Source organism: Seriola lalandi, unplaced genomic scaffold (genome assembly GCF_002814215.2).
Source record: "Seriola lalandi dorsalis isolate HSWRI2012SDOR001 ecotype SW California unplaced genomic scaffold, Sedor1 jcf7180002054694, whole genome shotgun sequence".
Classification (NCBI taxonomy): Eukaryota; Metazoa; Chordata; class Actinopteri; order Carangiformes; family Carangidae; genus Seriola; species Seriola lalandi.
This window is the reverse complement of record NW_019525247.1, coordinates 2,410,183-2,436,282: the sequence shown is the minus strand read 5'-3', so window position 1 is coordinate 2,436,282 and position 26,100 is coordinate 2,410,183. Positions and strand designations below refer to the sequence as shown.

Below are 26,100 nucleotides of genomic sequence, written 5' to 3'. Positions count from 1 at the left end.
GACTGGACATCGCTGGGTGTCTGAGCTGGCTGATTTCAACATAACCCTGAAATATCGCCCAGGAAAAACCAACCACGGATGCAGACTTTCTATCCCGCACACCGGTGTGCATGGACTCCTTTATGAGTGAGTGCACAGAGCATTGTCCACCCGAAGTGCTGGGTGCAATATTTAGTGCAGTTGAAACGTAACAGCAGTGTGAAGTGCACTGGATCTCAGCTATTAGCTGTAGCCCACATGTTCAAGAAATGGCTACAGATAACCAGCTAGATATAAAAGTAGCCCAACATGAGTTATTGCAAGCACATTTGCAAGACCCTGCCATATCCCATGTCCTTGAACTGAAAAAGTTGGTTGAGAGGCCAGAAAAACGGGTCGTGCTGATGAAAACAGCAAAAGTCAAACAATTGCTTCATGAATGGAAAAGACTTTATGTGTCTCAAGATGGTCTGTTGAAACGCAAAACTGCAACCTGTACTCAAATCGTGCTCCCTGATCAGTACAAAGAACTGGTGTACAAGTACCTTCACTGTGAGATGGGTCACTTGGGGGTGGAACGGGTGTTACACCTTGCTAGAAACAAATTTTATTGACCTGGGATGCAGAAAGACATTACATTTTTCATAAATCAAGTATGTAAATGCAACATTCAGAAAAAACCTGCAGCGCAAAGCAGAGCACCCATGTGTCATGTACCCGCAACAGCACCATTTGAGATGGTTTCTATAGACTATCTTCACCTTGAAAAAAGCAGGGGAGGGTATGAGTATATTTTAGTGGTCATGGACAACTTAACTAAATTTGCACAAGCCTACCCAACCCGTAACAAGTCAGGCAAAACGGCAGCAGAAGATTTTCAATGATTTTGCCTTGAAATGTGGCTTTCCTGCAAAACTACACCACGATCAAGGCAAAGAATTTGAAAACCAGTTGTTCAGACAATTACAAAAGATCAATGGCATTGCAAATTCAAAAACAACTCCGTACCATCCACAAGGGAACCCAGTGGAACGATTTAATCGTACCTTGTTATCGATGCTGAGTACCTTGGATGAGGAGAAAAAGGGAAATTGGAGTGACTATGTGAGTAAAGTGGTACATGCATACAACTGCACAACCAGAGAAGCAACCGGTTATTCTCCTTTCTATTTGCTTTTTGGAAGGAAGCCCTGTTTGCCTATTGATCTAATCTTTGGGATAAATGAGGAGGAAGGATATACCTCACACCAGGAATATGCTCAAAAATGGCAACAACAAATGAAGGAAGCATATGACATTGCATCCAAAACTATCAAAAAGACTACAGCAAGAGGAAAGATAAACTATGACCAAAAGTGGCAAAGCTCAGTGCTTTTTCCAGGTGACAGGGTTCTTGAAAGGAATATATCAGAGCGTGGAGGCCCTGGAAAGTTGCGCTCATACTGGGAAGAGCAAATACACATTGTTGTCTCTCAAAAAGGGGAAAACAGCCTGGTGTATGAGGTAAAACCCCAACGAGGCACAGGGAGGGGCAGAATCCTCCACCGGAACATGTTGATGCCCTGCCATGCTTTGCCACTGGAGAAACCAGCTCAATGCTTTGTAGGAGGACAAAAACCCCACAGTCAACAAAGAAAGAGACAAATTGAAACAAAAACACAGCAAAGATCGGCTGACTCGGAGAGTTCAGATGAGGAAGAACCTTACTGGGCTCACATGCTAAGACACCACCACCATTCTCAGGAGCCAGATGTTGCACTTCCAGTCACTCCTGAGGTTGTGCATCAGCCTGGGCCTGGTGCTGAAATGGAAAGGTCCACAGTGGAGACTCCTCTCCAAAGGGTTATGGACAATTATACCTGTGAAAATGACACTCAAATGATTGTGGACAATGACACCCCTGGAAGTGACACTCAGGAGATAACACAGACTGTTCCGTCGGCAGACCTTCCTAGAAATCAGGAACCAGAACTGTCTGAAACACAGCCTCGCAGGTCATAGAGAGACCACCGACCTAGAGAGACACTTACTTAGGTCAACCTGTTCATCGTGTGGTTCACAGTAGCCCACTGTTTGTGAATACACTGGGACCAGTATATGGACAATATGGCATGCCCTGGGCATCTCCACAGATGTGGGGAACACATTTGGTTCAAGTTCCTGTAGGATATTACTGAAAGACTGTCAATATACCTGATATGGACTGTTACAGATAATTTTGTGAAATGTGAACACAGTAACAGAGACTGATGGTGAATTGAATAGTTACTGTCTGGTATATGTGACATGGGACAATAAGAACTAAAAGAAAGAAGAAAACACCTGAGTTTTGTTATGCACCTTTTTTATTTGTAGGTATATACTCACCTGGTTAGACTAAGTTGATAAGGTGGTTTAATGCTATTACATGGTTTATATACATGGAGAGCAGTTTAAATCATATGCTAAATGGTTAAAATTGAGCCATGGCTTTGGAACAATGTATAGGGAAAGTTTTTGTTGCTTGTCAAAAGTCTCCGGAGAAGATAGTGAAGTGATAAAATGATTTTTGGTTTCAGAAGGATTGTGTACGATATTATGGTAACAACTGCTCATTATTATGCTACAAGAGTTTTAATGCTATAGTATTATTTTAGAGCAGAGTGTGTGATGAGATCACATGGTATAATAGTAATGTACTGTAAAAGTTAAACCTATTGAAATACACTTAAAACCCTTTACTTGTTTCTAACTTTCAAAAGAAAGCCAGCGCCATTGACCAAATGTTTTGACTGAAAGCATATGTTCTATAGTATGTTTATGTGTTGAATATAAGGTTATCATTCAGTCCATACTGTACTACAGATAAATGAGTGCTAATGTTGAGGACAACATTCATGTTGCAGGGGAGGAATGTGGCACCTGTAAGGAGTTAATGTTTTATAACGTGCTAAAATACATTCATTTCATCGTATGGTTATTTAGTGTTAAAAACAGTGTTTTTCTGGGGTTAAAAGGTCAAGTTCATGGACTGCACCCGCCAGCAGGTGGCAGTAGTTTGTTTATGGAACGTAGAAAACAGGCCACAGCACGTAGAAGTTGACATGTATGTTAGTGGTAGTCAGAGCCTGGACGAAGTTTTGACGCAGGTGCCCGGTGCTGCTGTATTGCTACTCTTGCCATTTTGCTGAGTTTCCGCCGGTGAAGTCAATAAACGAACATTCTTCTACACCACGAGTGTCGTCTGTGTGAGTGGTGTAACATAATTCCTCAATTAAACATAAAGAAAGATGGGCTTATGACTGTCTACAGCAGTAGAAGCACAGTTCTCTGCTGTCCTGACCTTTCAATTGATGTAAATATTTGCTGGTGTTCTCATATGTTCTACTGTAATTACCTACTTTCATTTTTCTGAGAGGCATGTTTATATCTACACGTATATGCTATTCTTTTCTGCTGCGATAACCTACTTTACACATGGGTATCATTAGAGTTTAACTTCATCTAATTTACAGGGATTTAAATTTATCTGCCTTTCAGTGAAGCAAACAATAGGAAAAACACATTATTCCCACTTGATTCATTGTTTTAGTTTCTTTCTTTTGAGTGCATTTATTAAAGTAGGTAGATGGTTTTTCGACGAGTTACTTTACAGAAGTGTTTGTGGCTCACCTAAAAGTTCAAAGGTCAACTCCATTGTGACATCATAGTGTTCTGAAAAAACATTCAACACTGAAAGTCAGGAAAGGGAGATTGTGACCAAATTTCCTGATGCTTGACTGGTTGGTGGAAGGAACAACCATGAGGTTGTGAATCTAGTTGCTCCATAGTTTCAAGACATGTTAAAGAAACTATTTTGTTTCAATCCATAACCTGGTCTTTAGGCCTTCTCTGTCTCCAAACCCAGGCTGAGATGACCCTGATGACATCATCTGATCCATGGACACATCACAGCAGTAGCCATGCTGCTTGTTGGACAGGTGATCTCTGGGAATTGCAATGCAGAAACACCACCACAGTGGGGTTAGGAGATGATAACTTCTACCTCACTTCTTTTAGTTTAAGTTCAGAAGGGGTGTAAGATAGCAGAGATTCTGCCTAATTAGTGGCACACTTTCATTAATTACTCCCCAAAGTCCAACGTGGATTAGCGTGTATTGGAGTTTCTCAGAGCCCTCTGGTTTTGTCAGTGTTTTGACTTTAAACTGGGTTCAGATCCGCGCTCCATTTGAAGTGTGGATTTTGAATCCAGGGAGGGGGGAGCTGCTGTTCTTTGGGGAGCTGTGAGACTCTGCGATTCATCTCCTAACCCTTATCCACCCAGAGATTTTGACGCTACCAACTTGTAGAGGAGCTGAAAAACTCCCTGTATGGAGTGTAACACCTTCTTAAACATGAATTGATTTTCTTTGGGCCCAGGGGCGGTTGTTTTGGAAGACATGTTGAACTGCCTCTCTCAAACTTTTTCCAACTCATCAATCTCCTGCCTCAAAGTGGTTGTGGGGGTCAGAATGCAGTAAAACTGCTTCTACTTTCCACACAGCCAGATGTGAAACTATCCAGCAGTATTAACAGAGCTGTAATAGGACACTAGACAGAGAGGAGGGTGAGGAACATGACATGAGAAGACATGAAAAGAAGCATTTAAAGGATCATTTACCGTAGAGAGCTCTATCTCTGTCTCTGACTGTGAATGGATGCCCCGAGGCTGGCATTTGAGCAGGCGGATAAGATGGTGTATCCAATGAGCTCTCTGCTAAACTGTAGAATGAGGTTTAGGATCTTGTTTAGAGGGAGCAGCCCCTCTCATCCTTTTTGCCTTTCTTTATCCTCTTCCATCCACCCATCCATGCAGTCATCCATCTGTCCATCCACTGCTGTCTCAGTGTCCCCCTGCAGAGTGGGGGAGAGAGATTGGCTTTCCAGCACACATATACCACGAGACAGACACTCACACATACTGTTGTTTTTGTTATTGAAAAGCATCACCAGGGACTTTGTGAGAATGTTGCAGCCAGAAGAAGTAAAGCACAGAACAGCAGCGATTTGTTTCTTTGGAGGAGGAATTTCACATCAACCTGGTGTTCATTAAGTACCCAAAGTCTTGTCGAGCCGGAGTTGTTCATTTAGGGGGAGCAGCATAATGCCTCACCCCTCCAACCTGTCATGCTTTTGCTGAAGCTATTACTGGTTTCTGCAGAGAAGATGCCATAATGCCAGACTCTCCAGACCAACATGTCATTGGTTGATTTGGCAGTGAATGAATATTGAATACAGATATTGATGTTTTCTGGGCCACAGTCCGGCCACATGCTCCCGAGACCCTGTTTAAAGACAGAGCTAAAGACAAAGTGAGATGTGAAAAGTTCTGAAGCTTGGAAAGTGTCAAAAGATACAAGGGCAGGTTTGGACTATTTCCATGATCAGGAACTGAATCCTTCCACTACAGCTGAAACATGTATCTGAACAAAGCTCCTTTTTTCTAGTGTCAGATCAATACTACATATCTGCCATTAGAGGACTTGTATGAGCTTAAAGGGAGAACTGCAATAACCATCATTTTTCCGTGTAAACTCAAGTGGTTGTCAAGCTATATGCAGAGGTAGGAACTTGGTGAGGATTGCATTGTGGGAGAAGAGTGGAGCTCTGCTAGAGATCAGTACGTTTACAAATGTTAAATTTCCATTATGTTGTTATATCTGTCCTGTGCTGCACTGTCAGCAACCACAAGATCAGAGCTGATCCATGTGTGAATAACTCAAATGTTTCCAGCAAGAACAGCATGAGAGAAGCTCTTGCCTTGAAGTGCTTTTGCCTACAGCTCTTGAAAGAATTTAATTTACCTTTGCACTCATTAAGAACATTTTAAAAAGATATTTCAAGCTTTGTCAAAATTTGATGCCTATCTTAACTTTCTTGCTAACAGTTCAGTGAGCGATTGAGAAGTGTTATGCCAGTGGTGGCTAATGTAGCCTAGATCAGTGATCAGCAACTGGCGGCCCACGGGCCAAAACTGGCCCACCAGCAATAATACCTGGCATTCCCACATTTATCTATAATGTCTAAATAGCAATAGAATTTACCCTCACGTGATTTAGCAATCTTGCCTATGAAAAAAGATAAAAGCATGAGTAGGTTTTTTGGTAGCAATGCTTTATTTCAAGCTATTGTGAGCTTTTAGATATAGATAGATAGATAGATAGATATGTTGTGGAGAAGGTGGTTGGTACTGTTCAAGATGGTCTCCATCTTACATTGCATGTGTCTCTCAACAACAGTCCTGAGTGAGTCCAGACTCCTGCCAAGCACAGATCCAACTTTTTTGGACCAGCTTATCCAGTCTCCTTGTCTCCTCAGACATGCTGCTGCCCCAGCAGACTGCAGCATAAAAAGGACACTGGCTACCACTGACTGTGACAAAAACATGTGCAGCCTTTCACTGCAGTGTCCGCCATATACAGGGTGATTGACAGATTGAACTAATTGGCCTTGTCTACATCACCTGATCATGCCTGGCTGTTCTTCTCTTTATAGCCAGTGATGGTCCTCATCCCCTTCCACGACCTTTAGTGTTGTGCTGCAACTTCCTCTTTACTTTCCCTTTGCAGTCCTCCTTTGCCTGCTTTAATCTGCTCTTCAGTTCATGTTGCACAGACTTGAGCTTCTTTCTGTCTCCATCCCTGAAGGCCTCCTTTTTCTGGTAAACCCTGGTGATTCAGGGTTTGTTGTTTGGAAAGCAGTGTACAGTATTACGTACTTGGTGTCCATACAGAAGTTAATGTAGTCTGTGGTACATTCAACCATTCTATCAAGGTCAGTGTCCTTTTCCTGTAGCTCCAACAGTACATTCCAATCTGTGTACTCAAAACAGTCCTTTAGACACTCATTGGCCTCTGGGATTTATTTATTTTGAAAAGTTTTGATAAGAAGTTCCAAAGATTCTGTTGCTTGCTTCATTGACTAAAAACACCAGACGTGTGATGTGTGATATAATAGAATAACACCAGTTCAGTAAACCAGTCAAACATATAATAAGTGACTGTGGGTCTCCACATGTGAACAGTAACAAAATAAATGAACACTTGCATCAATCAATTTCTTATATTTGCCTTTCATTATGTTCTGGTCGCCATTGCCTCATTGATTAGAAAAAAAATTGGTCCAAGGCCAAACTTGCTGACCCCCTGACCTAGATCCTAGCTTTTAGCAGAGTGTTAAAGGTTGTTCAGTTTGGAGACTGGTTGTCATTGTTGTATCACTGCTGTAATAATGAAGTTAAAACCATCCCTGTGTGTGATGATCTGTGGACACAACTGACAAATATGTGGAATAGGTAGTGACTTAATTTAATAAACTGACAATCAGATATATTTACTTATTAATGGAAGGCTGCTAGATGATTCCAGCCCACTTTAATCCATGTTGGCGATAAAATATATTGGTTGGACAAAAAGATCTTTAGTGCACAGTGACACAGAGTAAATATATTAGTTTAGATTGAATAAAGGAATTGCTCTGCAGCTTTTGTGTTTGGTTAAATGTTTTTATGTGTGTAATATGGTGTACATCTTGGGATGGGAAGCAAATTTCAGACAATGAACTCAGTTCAAATCAAATTAAATTAAATCAAATCAAACAAAACAGAAAAGCAGCAAATTGTCTTTCAATCAATGGAGGGATTAAATGACTAATGGCTTCAGCTCCTGATCTGAAGCTAGGTTCATTAGAAAGATGTAAAAAACAAAAGAGATTATTTTACCAGTGTGGATCCTGGAGCTTAACTGGCAGTCATAGCCTGACTCTGATAGCTACTTCTATATACTCTATATGAACTCTCTCTCTGCTGTTTGTTTGCTGAAGAAAAAGAATACAGCTCCAGATGTAGAACCATTTTTATTGAATGAGCAGTTGGCAGGCGGCAGCTAATCTCTCTGACTAAGGCATAGCCTTCTGCAGCTGCTTCGTAATAAACAACTCCAGATTATTGTGAAGCAGCAGAAGGACCTTTTGAGCTCTTATTAACAGAACTCATTGCTGAATTCGTTGCAGAGATTCAACTGAAAGTGGTTAGTGTTTTGAAACTAAGCATGGTTGAGGACAGGTTGGAGCAGGAGTTTGGCACACCATGGACATAATGTGCAGAGGGGTTGAAAAAAAAGATAGAGAAAACAAGACCTACATCTCAGGCAACCATAGACGTCCACGTATTTCCATTCGACTCTGCTCAGCTCATTATTTTTCCTGCCCCTTTTCTGAAATCCTCAAATGTCACAGAAATGTTTTCCCTTCCCTGTCGGTAGCAATTCCAGGCCAAATGCTGCTGACATTTTATGGATTCCTTTCAGTGATATCAGCGATTAATGGTGACCTTTGCTTGTGGGATAAAGCATTTGATCTTCCCCAACTTGAAGAATCGAGACTGGGAGTGTTTGATTTCAAAAGTGGAATCCACCTCAGGTTGCTGTTTTGATACGTAGCACAGACCACACCAGATCTGGAGCCTTACTCTGCTCCCTGTGCCGAGCCTTTGTGGAGGTGTTATTTAGCTATGCAGATTGCACAATGCATAAAGCGTGCTTGACAATGAGACAGCTTAATGGTTTACTTTACAGACAGAGAGAGTGACGAGTGCCTTTCAGGGCCCAGAGGGAATTCAACGCTTTTTCGGACCATAGGTGACAAGAACATGGCAGAGGTCTGTGGTGAATTGTGTGGCTCCCTCACTGGGCACTATTGTTACAGCAGTGTGATGGACTTTCCCAGTGGGATCTTGGGCCCAGTTAGATGCTCGCTGAAAGGGTAAATGGCTGGAGAGCAGGCTTACTCAGTGGGGAGTTTGGTTGTGTGTTCTCAGATTTGCCAATGTCGACTCTCAGAGCTACTTAATCCTGTCCATTATGGACAAATTCACCCATTCTCTTTTTCTGAGCATTTTGTGAGGCTTGCCTGTAAATAATGTATGTATAGTATGGCTTTGAAAACTCAAATTCATGCTTCTTAAACTTTCTACCAATATAGGTCAGTGTAAGGTAAGTGTTCTTATTCACCCTAACAATGTGTGTCACTGAATATCAGCATGGCTGTGATTCCTTCATAGGTATAAGGCTGCAAACTGAGCACAGAAAATAATCACAGTCTTCACAGCTGTGCTGAGCGCCATATTAGTTAAATAAGCAACAGCAGATTATGATTTGTTTGTTTATTCCATCATTTATTTGGCAACACCAACATAAGTAGTTCTGCAACTGGACTGATACTGGACTGTTTCTAAGCAAAACATCAAGATTTTCTTGACCTGCACAACGCACACGTTGCTACTTTGTCTACCTGTTACCTCAGGCGTGCACTGAAGTATCCAGGCTTCATCTTTGCAAAGTTTGTTACAATCTAAGATAGATAACAACCTTTAATGTAATGCTGATTAACGGTTAATAGAACTCCTCTAAAGCAGAGTGATACATGTAGTTAAAAGTCCCAGTGTTGTAACCTATAGTTAGCTTTACAGTTATTTTACAGGTTTACAAAGATTGGTATACAACTACAAACTTTGCAATTATTTGTGATCATATGTTCAGAAGCTCAAAGTCTTATTGAGCCTAGTTTAAGCCCGTATGTTGAAGGCTTTGTCATAAAGTACTAACAGACTAACTAACTAACTAAGACTGACTAACTTCTCTATTAAATGAATTCACATAATCCAAGTATCAGTAGGATCTAACATTGCTTGTAGGTTGACCTACAATAAGACCTGATTGTGTATCATTAGACGTCTGGCTCAACTATTTAATAGTTATCTATTTTGTAGCATACGTACCTGGCCTGGCAAATAACACCAAAAGGACTGAGTATCACAAAGGTGTGAATCCTCGGCTCTCTGTGCCATGCATGAACACACACACGCACACACACACCAACCTCCCTTCCTCTGTCCCTCTCTAGATAAGAGTCATAAACTACAACCCACATTCCAATCCTGGGTAGTGACCAGCAGAACTCTCTTCACAGACACAGATCTGAGGAAGAATATATAATTAAATATCTAACTGTTCTGTAACTCATGTTTCCATGTAATAGTTCAATCCCAAACTTCTATCCTATAGAATGTTTGAAATGTAACATGTAGACTTTAAGACAATGTCCTTCATGTGACCATACTGTCAGCATCCTTCACACACACTACATGACATCCAGAATGTCCATATTATTATTATTACAGTCAAAGAACTGCTGTGTAATCCACATTTATCGACTATTAGCTTTAAGGAAATGCTTATATTGTTGTTTGATCAGTTAACCACTTGTAATATGATTAATTCCAGGTTTGAAGGATATAATATGAAATCAACACTCGTATTATTCATGTCATTATTAGTGCCATTAGGTTTATATGTTATTTCATTTAATGGTTTGTGGTCATGGTGGAAGACGGATGTGCGAGTTTATAGGGAAACTCTAAAATTAAACTATTCAAAAGTTAAGTGGAAAATTACTCACTTCTCCAAGTTGAAACAAAGGAGAAGACGGGTGACGCCCCTGAAACGTGCGCCAGCCCCCAGGGGATAAAACAGTTGTGATCAATTCACACATTGCTAATACAAGAGAAGCTAGAAGAGAGAAACAATGCTAGAAGCAGAAAACTAGAGGTAGAAAAACGATGCAGAAACTAAGAAGCTGAGAACTTTGCTCAAAGCTCAGAGTCCCGGCTCAAAGCCCTGTTCTGTAGATATGTAAACTCTTAGCTCTAAGCTGCTAGCCACAAACTCATGGCTCTTAGCCATTTTTGTACTTGATCATTTTGTCCGCGTCCTTTATTATTTCTTTGCCACATGCTCCAAGTAACATTATTTGGTCTACATGTGCAATCTTTTATTTTCATAAGCCAAGTCAAGACCAACTGAACCAAAACAACAGAAGGACCTCAGAGTAATTTTGTAACTTTTAATTATTATCAAGTTTTCCTTTTTGAAGCTTTTTGAAAACTTTAGAGTCCGCTGGTCAATGCCAGTCTCCTCTATAGTTATCCAGCCAAAGTGAAGAGCATTAGAGTTCATTTCGCATCAACCCGCAAGAGACGATAACATATCTGCCCATGCACGACTGCCTGCAGAGAAGCCTACCAGAAATCAAGAGTGCCCGAGACAGAAAGTCTTCTGGCAAACTCCACCAGAGCTGAATTGCTGAGACACCGGCAGAATCCGTCACCGTGATAACAGGACACAGCCTCCAGGAGAATCCACCTAGATCCCACATCTCCAGGGTTACCACGGCAACCACAGCTGGGTTCCAGTCAAGGGTCCACAGCTGCAGCGCAACTCACAGTAGGCCAGTCTTAACACTCTGCTTATGACTGGGTCGATGTCGAATATAGTAATATTTAATCGTCAAACTTCATTCATAGACGTAGTATCATTAGCTGTATAGCCATAGTGTATAGCCATTAAATATGCTCTCCCACCACTGCTGACTCATCACACCGCTAATTTCATTCTTATTTTCATCTTTATGATTATTACACCTTGCATTTACTCTGTAGATAGTAGTTTAGTTAATAAACTCCTTTATTTACACCCAGTTGTTGTCCTGTTGTGTTCTTTTGACGTAGAGACTGGAGATCCATTGAATTGAAAAGTCATGGCTTCTGATATAAAATTGATAAATTTATCAATGAAGTAATTCATTGTTGTCCTCCCAGAGGACTGGTGCCCCATTTCAACGAGAGTAAATTCTAAATTATGGCGTTAACATTACAATTTATATCATTTCTTTATTCATTTATTATGTCTCCATGTCGGCAACAGACAGAGTTGGATGCATAATGTTTTCGGGCTGTCCCTCCATCTGTCTGTACATATGTCCATTAGGGATGGGCGATATGGCCAAAAATCCATATCACGATATACACAGCAGCCTCTTGCGATAACGATATGTATCACGATACATAGATTATATAATAGAATAATTTCAGAACAGGTTACATAGACCCTGAGGAAAACTAAACTGCTAAATATATTTAAAAAAGAAAACATAGAAACAGTATGTAGACATACAACATTTATTGTGCCCCACTGTAATCATACAGTATTCTGTAAACATAAATGTTGCACATTTAAAACTGGTCTTATTTAATAATATGTGTAATATCTAATCGTGTATGCAAGTTAAATTGCATTCAAAGGACTCATTCATCTCGTGTAACGTAATGTAATGTGAAAAAGGCACCAGTTAACACGAAACAACTTCAGACGGGTACATGGCTGACTGGGAGCAGCTAGCAGCTAGCAGCCGGAGTACGGAGATGATAGCCGGGGTCTACCTCCCTCGTCATCCCGGAGGGAAAGCGATCCGATGAACGGACCTGCAGCTCTTTGAACCACTTTGGATATTTAATGAAATTTTGTCCGACGTTTTCGGAGATGTGGGATCCACAGACCGGGAGCAGCTGCTTATAAGCAGCCGGACTATGGACATGATCACCGGCTCGGTGAACCTCCGCCATCATCCCGGGGACAAAACGATCTAATGAACTGGCCTGAAATTTACCACTGGGTAATATAATCCCTTTTGGAAGATATTTGTTGGTTTCACAGATGAAATTAACAACTGCAGCCGCAACATTAGTTTTTCTGAATGTAAAATGAAGCTTCATGTTTTTACTGGACTGAACAACAGCGTTTCCTCTGGGGCTGTAACATGTTATAAGTATATATAACACAATCTAAATAAATATGAATGTATTTAAATAAACAGATCAGTCTATAGTGAATTTCGTTTTATGTTATTAAGTAAGACATAAGTTTGGGGTTTTATTATATCTACATTACAGAATGAATAACATCATTTAGTGTATCTCTCCGATCGTGAGGTTATTTTTTTATGAGGAAAAAAAAGTGTCAGTGGAGCAGTAAAATCGCCATTAAGGTACACCCAGTATGCCTTGTGATTGCGTGATCAACATGCGTTATCGTGATAGGGGATATAATTCAAATCTCTATCGTAGGCCATTTTTTTATCGTTTATATCGTATATCGTTTATATCGCGCATTCCTAATGTCCATCCCTTTCTCGTGGACACAATATCTCAATAACGCCTTGACAGAACTTCTTCAAATTTGACACAAACATTCACATGGACTCAAGGATGAACAGATTTTGATGGTCAAAGGTCAAGGTCACTGTGACAAGGTCACTTTTTAGCCATTTCTCAAGACTTCACATAGGAATTATGACAAAATTTCACACACGTGGTTCATATTTTGTACGACTCTGAATAAACAGGGATGGAACTGAAACCACTGTGGTGGTGGCAGACAACCGCAAAGAGTTGATTCTGGTTTTTATAATGCACCACTGGATATATCTACACCATTAGTTCTTCCATCATTTTGTTGACCCCACCCAGCAGCCTGGACTCCAGAGTTATATTTACCATCAGTGTCATCAGGTTGGAGATGGTATCCATGTTTCTGTGTTGGCTCCTGGTGAGTTGCTGTGGGCAGGTTGGTAGATTCTTGTGCAGTAGTCAAACGTTGGAGATGGGAGGATCCAGTGTTCCAGGGAGGAATAATTAAGACATACAGAGCACATGCTTCTACTGTTGTCCTCACGCTGAAGGCGTAATAACCATGTTTGTTCCCTGGTTGATTATTGATTCTCAGATGTTTCCCAGTTTCCTGTTGGCTCCTGGTTTAAAAAGCTTCTCCATGTAGAAAAGGTTGTTTTGCTCTCTTCTTTTTGGCTTTTTCAGCTGTGTGTTCCAGCATGTGTTTAATTCAGACGCTTGATAGATGGCAGACTGAGGTCTTTATAAGCTCATTACACTCCAGCCTTACATTGCATCTTATTCAGTCTTCCTGATGATTTCAGCTAAATGTTCCCCAGAGTGGAAGTGGAAGTTCAGAAGAGCCCCTCTGTCTGTTCTCTTCTTTGCTGAAAGAAAACGATCTGTGACGGAACGTATAGCCAATGTGTATTAATTCAATCTAAAGTGAGCTCATGACTCATCTGAGCTAATCCAGTCATCCTGTTGAGATCCTTGCTCAGTGGAAATGGGAGTCCTTAGTCCACAGAGCTGCAGTGATGCATTGACTTAAATCAAAACAGTGAGAATGCTGAAACAGAACCTAATTGTTGCATGTTTATGTTCAGATTTAATTAGCTTGTATAAAGTTGATGGATTGTCATGTGCAGGCATGAGACAGCGGTTTCTGCATTCACAGTAAGTCAATCATCAGGGGCCAGGTCAGTGTTTGGGGGCTGAGTTCCCCCAGCTTTAAACAGGTCAGTAGTTTTTTGGGGCAAACTGAGGTATTGATTATGTAAACAGATAATAAAGTCAGTGTCTGCTTGTATCTGTGGAGAACTGTGGGAGTGGAAATCAAGCTGCTGTGTTAACGTTCATGATTATTGAGCTTTGAAGCATGTTCACGTAAAGCTGTCAAAAACAATACATATGGATATTTTTGTCATTGTTGTGAATCTACAGATGGATTTATGTCCCTTGGTACAGGGTTAGCAGTGTGTAAGCAGAGGTGGTTCAGACTTAGGCTCGAATTTAATTTAATATCCAGTTACAGTCCAGCTCAAACATTAGGGCTGCCACTGATGACTTTGCTCTAAAGATTAATCTATCACTATTTTATTGAATAGTAGATTAATCTAAACAATAAATTTTCCTCCAGAAAATCTAAACGACACTCTGGCATGATCAATTCTGGTCTAAACATTTTCTCAAATATTTATTCATTGTAAATACTCAGGCAGCAGCAGACGACTTTATGACTTTATGAAAGTATTTATCAGCTACAAGGACAAACGGTATTAAATAGAGATACTAATGTACAGACAACACTTACACATGAAGTAATCCTTCACGTTTGTGACTGATCTCACTGTGCCCATAAAACATAATAATCACAAAATAACTGGTTAAACAAGACTCGTAGTGAAGGGATATGAAATGTGATGTGCTCATCCTCCCAAAGTCAGACATTAACCAGCTGATTTTATCTTTATCTTAGCCATACACTTATTGATCCAGCTCAGACTATTACTGTTTAAAAATAAATAAATAAATAAATTCAGTCCATGATTTGAATTGATTGGGCTGGTTTGTCTCAGCCACGTTTTAAGATTTGTGGTAAACTAAGATAATCAGTTAGGTTTACATACAGACAGCTTTCGTTGTAGCGTTAGCTAACAGTTCACTATTAGCTTAACCAACGTGATGTTGTGTGAAGGACTCTGGGAGTCGGTGAAGAAAATATATGAAAATATCTCTTCTCTGTTTGTTGCTTGTTGAACAAGTGGTTGGGGGCATCGCGTAGCGCAGTGGGTTTCACAGGCACCCCATATATAGAGGCTACAGTCCTCGCTGCAGCTGGCCCCCGGTTCAACTCCCGCCTTGGACAGCCCTTTCCTGTGTGTCATTCCCCCTCTCGCTGCCTGCCCATTTCCTGTCTCTCTACTGTCCTGTCCATTAAAGGCACAAAAAGCCCCCCCCAAAAAATTCTTAAAAAAAAAAAAAAGATCAGGTGGTTGGATAAAGTTGTTATTGGCTTTTTACTTTTTATTGCACTTACAGTAACGTAAAGTTCAGTGATAGTTGTGTCAGCTCCAGTAATCTTCAGTTATCTTTCCCCCACCTGGTTCTGTGTCCGACGCAGCCTCTGCACTGCTGTTTGCTTCGTGTGTGTGTGCTGTGTACCTGTAGCCCCACGTCTCCCAGAGAGCAGGGCAGAGGACAGAGAAGCAGTGCGACCATAGATGATTTAGAAAATAAATAGTGACTGGCTGCCACTAATAAATCATTGTATGGGAAACGATTTGTCAATGCATTTTCATAGTCGACGTCGTTGATTATGGCGACTAATCACGGCAGCGTTACTAAATATTGCAATATACAATGTTATTACTATTTAGCAGTAACTTCAAACAAAGGCTGAACAGGCAAACCGGGTACAAGCCCTGGGGCCCAAGGAGTCAGGGACTCCCAGATTACCATTCAAAAATTTTCAAATCGGTACAGATACCAATACCTTCACCTGGATACGAATTCTTAACAAGACTTCAATACTGATTTTATCAAATCCATTTTAACAAAAAGAAACACAAACTCAAACATGTTTATGTAAATAAACAGCCAATCACCAACATTATTAGACCTTGCTCCAAGCATGCTTAATGCTGATTGGCAGCAATCTGACTACTCATAATACATATTTATATTACTGTATTTTATGTTTCATATATGAGCGATGCTGCCAAGAAGGAATTTTTCTTTTTTTTTAATGTGGCAGGAAATAACGCAATATTCAATATTATTGAAAATCAGCCCAAGCCCAGTAAGAATGGTGATTCGTGTTAGTTTTAGCCTGATGTTGGACCACTGGTCTGTTTGTCTCTACTTTTCTCAACTCAGGTTTGTTTTCCCTTCTGATTGACCACAAAGAGAACATAAAGTGCTGTGTGATGTTTCACCACTGTTCCTTCTCCCTGAAGCTTAATATCAATAAAAATAATCAAACAAATTTGTTCTTAAAGTTCCATATAATGTTAAGGTAAATATCCATGTGTTGTTTGATTATAAAGCAGGTCTAGGTTCTATATTAATACTGTGAAAATATCAAAGCCTCAGTCCACAGAGAAATGCACATAGCCTGTATTCAGAAACTGAGCCTTAAAACCAGCAATCAGGACTTCTGGAACTTTGTGATGTCACAACAAAGCCGAGACCATCATCAGCTATGTCCCAAGCCCTGCCCATAATGAGGACCCACCATCCAACCCTGTAGGATTTGGTTTCTCTGAGTGTTCACCTGAAATCTGTTATATTTTTATTGGATCACACAGAAAACAGTCAGAAGAGAGGCTCTGAGCCTCTCTTCCGGCTCACTGACCTGTTGTTACTAGAGCTCCAGAGAGAAGCCTGAGCGAGGAGATGTAAAACATTGAGATGGTTTTTGGTTCTTAAAACCACAAATATGTCTTCTTATGGATCAACACTTCAAATAAAACACAGGAGAAGAAGAAATTATGTAGCTTTAATGTTAGTAGTGGAAAAAATATCCAGCTACCATCCATCTCATGTTTACCTCATGTGTTTTTCCACATTGAAACTGAATATTTTCTCAAAATTTACTTTCATTGTAACGCTGTTTGCTTTTTATGTCTCTGCATTGATGACAGTCAGAGCCATATTGTTTTCAGGCTGTCTGTCCATCTCATTCTCGTGGACACAATATCTCAGTAATGCCTTGATGAAACTTCAAATTTGGTACAAATGTTCACTTGGACTCAAGGACAAACTGATAAGATTTTGGTGGTCAAGGGTCAACGGTCAAGGTCAGTGTGACCTCACAAAACACATTGTAGCAATTACTTAAGACTTTCACACAGCAATTATGACAACATTTAACACAAATCAGTGGCATAATGACACTTGACTGCGCAGTTGACCCTGTTGATCTCACTGCTCTCTCACCTCTTATCAGTGTTAAGCTGCTTCACGTCTGTGTAAGCAGTCCTACGCCCCATTAATCTCCCTCCTTTTTTGTGTCCTCCAGGGCCGAGGACGGGAAGGACAGTGACGGCACAGTGGCTTTCTCAAGGCCGGATCAAGAGGGAGGCTGAGACCCTGACACAGGTTAGAGATGAGAATGAGATGTGAAGGTCACAAGTTTTTTCCAACAGTCACAGTCTGGTTTTATGGCTGTATACTAGGGGAACACTTGGCTTTGTGGTGTGATCATTGATACAGAAGCTTTTTATTGCCTCATTTTCAGCCCAGACTCCACAACATTCCCACTGGTCCACACACACATACTGTACATACACCCATGTTCACACAGGTGGGAGACAAACACATTTAGAACAAAACAAAGACGTCCTTTCCAGTGCTGTTGAAGTTTCCTATGAGTTTGGTGGCTTCCTGGTGGAGTAAAGCCCTGCCCTGTCTCCTTTGTTCTTCTCACAGAGTTAGCTGTTCCATGCTAAATCTGCTGTGACTCCGGTTGCTCGGAAAATCAGCTGGCTAACCTCGTGTTGTAGCCACTGATTCTGAAGAGAACGTGGTTCACTCTTAGTTAATCCTAAACAGGTCGCTGCTGTTGAGGAGAAGAGTTGCAGCCTGCTGTGAGCAGGCCGGCAAGAGAGCTGCTGTCTCAGATAGCAGGCCTGACCTGGGCTGGGGCCTTGTTGCTCCTTGAAGAGCCGAGAGAGAGAAGGAGCTGCGGCTCTTAAGCCAGCCAAGGAGAGAAGAGAAAGAACAGAGAAGGAGATCTGGTCCTGTGTGGTGACACCCTGGGGGGTCACATGTCACACACTGATCAACACTGACTGGTCAGTGAGGTCCCTGGGGGAGGGTCATCCCCAGGTGTGAACAGTGAAGAACCGTGGGGAAGTGAGTTACTTTGTCTCTGGAACAAAGAAACGTGGTTTCCAGAATCTTGAATGTACTAGAGTCCCAACACATTTATTTGTAGAGAAAAAAGAAATCTCCTCAAAACCTCCTTTTCGTCTTTGACCCAAAAACAAAATAAATGAAAAGTGAAATGAATGGAAACAAATGACTGGTAGCTTATTCTGTTGTTGCACTAATGCTCTCATACCTCCTGTAGGAGGTTGAAGAGGTTGTGAATGGGGTGGGTATGGGTCCATCATTGGGTGCACTGTGCTTCATAGGTGTGTTGTGTGTAGAAGTGAGGTGATGAATGATGCAGGTGGTCAGGCTGCTCTGGGCATGGTCTATGTGGACTGTGGTGAGAACGGGTGGAAAGAGTGCTGTCATGTGTGAGGTCAAGGAGAGGTTCTCTGTGATCTGCATCCCCAGGACCTGTGTGCTGCTGTCCGTCTCCACAGCAGTGCTAACAATGATCAGAGGTGTGTGGTCAGCACGTTTCTCCTCTTCATGTTTACTATGTGTATGTTACAACTGGCTCGCAACCAAGAAGGAAGCAGAAACAAACTTAGATCTATTAAAGTAAAGAACAATAATGAGTGGTAGTCAGGGTTACATATGTTTAGGGAAAGGTTGTTGCTGCTGCTGCTGCTGCTGAGTGGTTGAACTTTATGTCATTGATATCTGTTGCTGTTGAGTTGGAGCTGGCCGGACACATCCCGCTAAGCATGGGCCTGTGGCTCGATGCCACTCTGTACAGATGTCCTTGCTTGGCCTTATGTCTGCCTTGGCAAGAGAAGAACAGTTTGGGAGGATTTGTTGGGGGGTGAGAGGAAAAGAGAGAGTGTAGCCAAAGCTTGAGGCGACACAGCCAGAGAGCAGCCATGAGTCTTATCCAACAAGAAATAAAACATTTTAATTCTTTCATTCTCTTTCATCCTGACTTTTATTCTACATGAACAGAGGCCAAGAGAAAGGCCTTGGCTAATAAATAGTTGCTTAAAATACATTCTAAAATTGTGCATTTAATACTGAGTTGTAATTAATAGATTGTTTTTACCACAGAAAATCAAGGTTGTATTAGGATCCTTCTCTGTTAAACACAGAAGGTGGGTTTTTTATATTTGACAATAGAGGCCAAACAACCCAATGTAATTTGTTGTGTAAGGATAAGGATAAGTACAAGTATTTTGCTCTTTTTACGCTGTTATATTGGGGGGGGGTGGGGTGGGGTGGGGTGGGGTACTCACTGATGGTTTTAAAAAACTCATCATCCTCAGGGAATGGAAGTTAATAAAGTCCTCTTTTTCAGAACGAAAGGTTTTCCTTCGTTTTTTGAGTTTGATTTCAATTTTGTTGGCCTGACTCAGGAAGGACAGTGAAATGACTGGAGCTCTGGAGCTCAGACGTGAAAGTGTCTAAGTATAGCAGCACGTCAGGCCTTTGTTAGCTTATCCTCACTTTCCTGTTGCTGATTTACTGCCAGGCTCAGGCCAGCTCCCCCCGACGGGTACCATGTAATTGACGGTGATCACTAGAGGCGTCTGGCTGCCTCTTGTGCATCTTAATGCTCACAATAATGGGAAAGTGGAGCCTTGCTGAGAAACATAACCACATAGAATAATTCAGGTCCATATATTCATCTGCATACCAGAGTCCTGGCGCTAACCTGCATGCTAACGAGTGGATATTGATGCTTGACTGGCGGATGGTAGCGTTAGAGGAAATGAAGAGGGTTAGTGTCAGTACAGGGGAGATCAATGGGATTAAAAAGCAATGAGAAAGCAAGGTTGAGGAATAAAGTGGTTGGTGGCACATTTCTAAGACCTCTCTTTTACATGATGAGAATGTTGACAACTATTGACAACATTTTATAATAGGCATGCTCCACCTTGAGACAAGTCTTCAGAAGTCCTGTAAGAACCTGCACTGGGTCCACACAACTCACCTCCTCTGCCTAGTTTTTCTGGCATAGCCAGATGGCTAATTTGGCAGTAGCTGATATGAAGTTTAATGGTGTGGACACTAGACACATAAATATTTCACACTGTGAATAAAATAGACACACCTCCCCTTGGTCAGGCTCCAGGTGCGCTCTGTTACTGTTTGTGGCTGTCGCCCCATGGCCAATCCTTCACTGGGGGTCAGTTGGCTACTTTTCAACCGCTTCAGCTAGTACAGGGACCGCCAGCAGCCTTTCAGGGAAGAGCCTGGGCCAAAAAACTCAGTCCACTTCAATGCTGTCATGGCCTGCAAAGACTGGAAGTGGCTCACCTTCACACAGAGGATAAAAGTTGCCTTTTTTTTCAAAGTCATCAAACTGACCAAGCTGTAAGGTCTTGAAAGAAGGGAGGCAGCTCTTTCTTAATAAACAGTAAAGTGGATTTGATTGTCAAATCCTTCAGACAAACTGCTCCTCAAGCTGTGCTCTGACTAAGATTGGCTTTGTGTGAAATTAACAACTCCATGATTCATTTCATTGAGACTGTTACACTGAGTCAGTCTGGTGCCAAAACAAAGTGTCGTGGTAAAAATACAGAGGGTGGTGGTGATAAAGTGAAGCTCAACTTTTGGTGCAACTCAACGAGAAGGCTTCCTGCAATTTAGAATGTTGGCGAGTCAAATATGTACAAATTCACATTCCTGGTAGATTACTTTGTAATGTGAACTGGTCTCAGACCTTGGTTGTGAAATCCTTTCTTATGATGTTAGAAACTGCAGTTTAATAATTAAGTATTTAATAATCATAATTAAAGGGTTGTCCTACCGTTAAGATGGGGTCGCTGGGTAAAAGGGGGAACTCCTCAACGGAACGCTCCACATGTTCTAAAGAAACCAGCTGCTGCTGTGCCTCAGAAGGAGGAACACACGTCTCTATTTCAAGTTGTAAGTCCTGCCAACAACGCCAGTTTGTGGTGAGAGGAGGGGGTGTCAGAAATGGTGATATAAATGAGGGATGGTATTTTTTAAATGGTACCATATTAAATCAAAAGAAAGCCAAACAACGCCACCCTGGGAATTTCACCCAGAGGATTACTATTTTTACCATTACCAATATAGAGAAAGCACTCAGGTTCGTTTTACATAAGGAGCCAGGTACATGGTTCAGGTTAGATACACTGAATTTTTGTTTTATTAAATGTCAAAAATAGTAAAAATTTGTTAAAATAACATTCACGCCAATACTTATTAAGAAAGTGGGGAGGAAGGCCTAATCAAAGCTGAGGCCCACCGGTAGAGAGCTGGGTCAGGAGCTGGGGTAGGAGGTATCCCAAAGAAAGTCACCCCAGTCGCTCGGGACACACACACACACACTCCCACCACTTTAGGCTCTCAGCTTCTGAAAAGGACAGGAAAGAAAATCAGTCAGTGGCGTTACAAACACAAAATACCTAATCAAATAGAAAACAAAATAAAGCAAAATTTACCACTAAAGGAAAATAACTAAATATAATAGGAAAAAAAATCAATTCAAAATAAACGGAATAACTTAAATCACAAAATAATAACAAAATCACAATGATCTGCAACTTAACCACAATAAACTTAGTAAAGTTAACAAAATACTTATTGCAAATGCAGTTTCAACTTAGTTTTTACCAACAAATCAATAAAAAAAATAAAGTGAAACGATAAGCAGCTAGGCAACAAATTAATGAAATAATTGGGTCAGGTTAACCACGTGGGGTGGTCAGACACAAAACAGAATGAGGAGTGTAAATTAACCCCACGGTCTTCACATCCATACACTTTAGAATGGCTCAGGGTAAAGGAAAGCTACATCCATATGCAGCCATACGATTAGAAGTCAAATGCTCCAGCCAAAGCAATATAAAGCAAGCAACAACAAGCAGAGCAACGTGAAGCAACTAGAGCAAGCTAAGCTGAAGAAAAACCAGAGCGAAGCAAAGCCCAAGCAAGGTGAGGCAAGGCAGACAATCCAAGACAAAGCAGACAATCCGAAGCAAAACAGGATGTTTCTTCAGGTGGGTTAGCGTAGGCGCTACAGCTCCCAAATCCTCCCATCAGTTACCTGTAGACCCAATCAGGCAGCATCGGTTCACACACTCAACAAGGGGGAAGCATTTGATGCCACTACAATTACGCCCTGTAAACAAAAACAAAATGGCAGCGACCAGTGCATAGCTCACTCACAACCACAGGCCCTGAATCAAGAAATCTGCAGCAAATGCAGAAGAGGAACAAGAGCGAGGTGACCAGGAAGTAATGCGAGCAAGAGCAAGACCAGCTGACAGCTACCTGCATTTATAGAGTGCTCTCCTGCAGCGATTGGGAACCAAGTAGTTGAAAGTCACACAATATCTCACACTTGTGTCAAACAGAGATGCAGCATTTCTCATACTGCTACAGTGTGCATGCTTCAATAGCATCAGTTATATCAGAACTTGAGAGTATTTCTTCACTGAAACAAGAGCAGAGAATGACACTGAGGCTTTTTTCAATGAAAAAGATAATTTCTCCTCTTTCGTCTGGCATTTTGAAAGTGCACTCCCTTTTCCAAACAGTTTCCAACAAAGCCTTCCCAGATGGTTCTTTGTAACAAACAATCAGAATAACCTTCAAGTTAATTTTAGAAACCCAGCAAATTAAAACCTAACAAAGAAATAGTTTCCTTTAAATCAGTTAAAGCTAAAGGATTCCATCAAACAAATGGGTTAGAATTGATTAGTTCATGGCTGAAATATGTCACCAGTCAGTTAGTGTTATTATATTTCGTTGGACTGTATACAGGGACTGACAAACTGAATGTGTGCAAACACTCAGACTTCATCCACCACAATGATTCTGGACTGCCCAACCATGCCAGGGTTTCTGTTTGATTGTTTTAGTAGAACAGAACTGAACTTGAGCCCAAATGGATTTTTGCCTCATACAGAATGAAAATGCATTTTTAGGCATCTGCTGTCAACAGTTGGTAGATGATTGTTGATGGATGATTGTTGATGTTGAGTTTAGATGATGCCTGATAGATATTTGTTGTTGAGTTTGGAAGATGGTTGGATGATTGTTGATGGATAATTATTGATGTTTGCCGTTCCTGCAGAAACTTTTGTTCACCCTCTAAAAGTGACCCAGTTACATTTATATTTGACAGTTCTGTGACCATGATTTTAAAATGTTAAATCTGTATTTTTGTGTGGTACGTATGGGATGGTTAACCACACGTAAAGACTGTGGTTTTAGAAAATAAACAGTTTTTTCATTTGCTCTCTTACTCTTAATTTGCTTATTATTACTAGGTATAAATTAGTTAAGTAACTAAACATTTGGTGAAGGTTAGGGTTAGATCATGTTAATCCAACATTAATTGTTGGACATTCAAATTGTGAAATCATTGCCATAAACCTGTGAGCTGGGCAATTAACCAAAAAGTATAAATAGTGACATTTAGAAACTCTCACCGACTTGAACTCGCTCATGTCAGTTCATTCAGTTAATACTTTCCTCAATGCACCGTTCATGTACTGTCCCCTTGAAAATTACTATCTCATGTTCAGTCACATGTCTCCACTGGAAGCTGGTGATATGGATGACACAACTGCAAACAATGAGCCATGTTTTAGTTTTATAACTCATCACTTTTGCTACGTTAACTCCTGGCGTCTACACTACTCCAGTACACCAGAGTTTTCAAGCCTCTAAAACGTAGACTTTTGGAAACGCTGCTGGACCTGTTTGAAATGGTTTGAAAACTCCGGGGTGCATTGTAGCCCGGACAAACAGACACTGAGACCTTTGGAAATGATGACGTAGACACCCACCTTGCCTCCTGATTGGGTCTTATCAGTCATGACTTTCAGACTATGGTGAATGCAACATGGATAGAGACCAAAGGTAACACCACCTATTTGTTTAATCATTTTGACACAATATATAGAGTAAATCAAAAACAAGAGAGAGACCTATAAGCGCCAAAGAAATTGTAAAGTTATCATACTTGAGGTAGAAGTTAAAAATAATCTTGATATTGATTTGAAGTCAAACTGCCCAGCCCTATTACAATGGCGTACTACTGCTCACACTGTACCACCACCTGTCAGTCTCATGTTGCTGAGTGTTACTGATTAGCACCATGTTCAGAATAAACAATGCAGATTTTTCTTAAAGTTAGTTTGTCGTCACAGTAAGTGTAGCAATGTGAATGTTTTCTTGACTCAGTTGGGTCTACCATATCTAACAGGTGACATTACCTGATCTGTCTCATCTCTCTCATACAGTTGTATATTTTCAGTTTTTCTGTGTATTCCGACATTTAATAAAACATGCATGGGGCAAAAATGTTGGGATTGTAATGTGATCCACTAGAAAGAAGATGTATCACTGTTGGATTTATTGTAACTACAGTGAAAAACTCAGTCCACTCACAGTTGTACAGTGGTGTTACAGAGTGGAGGGACTCCCCTAACAAAGTACTGACTGGAGGGAGCTCTCCAGAACATAGATAAATTTAATTTGCCTCTTATCAAGTTATTCATGGAATTAACATCAATTAATGACGGCTGATATTATGTGCTGCTGGCAGTGTTTGTCATTTTAACTGGTGAAAGATTCGGTCAGCACTGGCCAAAAATCATAGTGCATAATTGCTCTTTGATAATGATCATTAGTGTTGGAGCTCAGTGAATGTGTGAATTTTTGAACCGAAAGGTGTGTCCAAATAATTGCACTATTGTTTTCACTTGAGTGGACTGCCTGCTCTGTGGAGGACAGGGTGGACAAAACACAGTAGATCAGAGTAAAGAAAAGTTGGATTTTGATTGGATTTATTCTTGCCGACACTGATCAATTAAATAATGCTTGGATTGGCCCTGATACTAATCAGCTCAGGACATTTCCAATTGTGTTGCAGCTAAAGCTGATCCGGATCCCACTTTAGTGCTTTAGGACCCTTGTTTAAGCCTGTATTGTGTTAATGTCTGTCTGAACATGGCCTGTCTGTGTTGTGGAGCATTTAATACAAGTTTTCCATAAATATGAACTGTCACACACCTCTTCTCTACATTGATATTAGTATGTTAGTATGATGCTAAAAGGATTTCATAAGGAAAAAGATCAAATGCATTAGCTGGCTGCTGGCGTGCATAACATACTGAGTTTCCTTTTCTCTTCCTGAGACAGAGATAAAGGACACATATGTCTCTGAGGTGTTGGTGTAATTCTGGACTACTGTCCCGACCTGGTCCCATTGGACCTAACTGGACTGACAGTCAGTGCTGCACTGACCCAAGATGCTACTGAGGTGGAAGATGAGAGAAAGAGTTTTTGGGAGGTTCCAGCACAACACAGAAAGACAAAAGATCAACTTCTGTTAAAACAGTGTTAATCATTTAATTCTTGGTGTCTATAAAAATAGATTTACATGCTTTAATTTTCTGAAAAGACTTTATTTTTCTTATTTCTGTACATATTTTACTGTCTTCAATTAACCCTCTGTCTGAAATGCTCTGTTCCCTCTGAAGCTGACCAATCAGAGCCCAGTGTGCTCTGATTGGTCAGTTTGCTGGCAACTACCATGGCAACCATATGTTCCACATGTCTTGTGTAAACAAATGGTTACGGCTTCAGTCCTGTTTATAGTTTTTAGCAAGAGTCCAATTCTTAACCAGACGATGACAGACCTGATCCATCATCACAAGTTGGACTGGAGCAAATAACAAGCGTACCCACTGTCAGGCAGCTGGAAGGAGGGAGAAATATGAAAAGCGCTGTGAATCAAGAAGCTGGGC

At 40.9% G+C, this 26,100-nt stretch overlaps 1 protein-coding gene across 2 annotated transcripts in view; it reads left to right on the top strand.

The window, feature by feature from the left end:
* Positions 1–26,100, top strand: part of adam19a (ADAM metallopeptidase domain 19a) — a 243,823-nt gene that overhangs the window by 23,091 nt on the left and 194,632 nt on the right. For both annotated transcript variants that reach the window (XR_002761702.2, XM_023423897.2), the window contains exon 2: positions 17,520–17,599. Coding sequence is in view for 1 of the 2 variants with exons in the window: in XM_023423897.2 (XP_023279665.1) it covers positions 17,520–17,599 (80 nt within the window). In the remaining variant the exon portion in view is untranslated. The remainder of the gene's footprint in view (positions 1–17,519; positions 17,600–26,100) is intronic.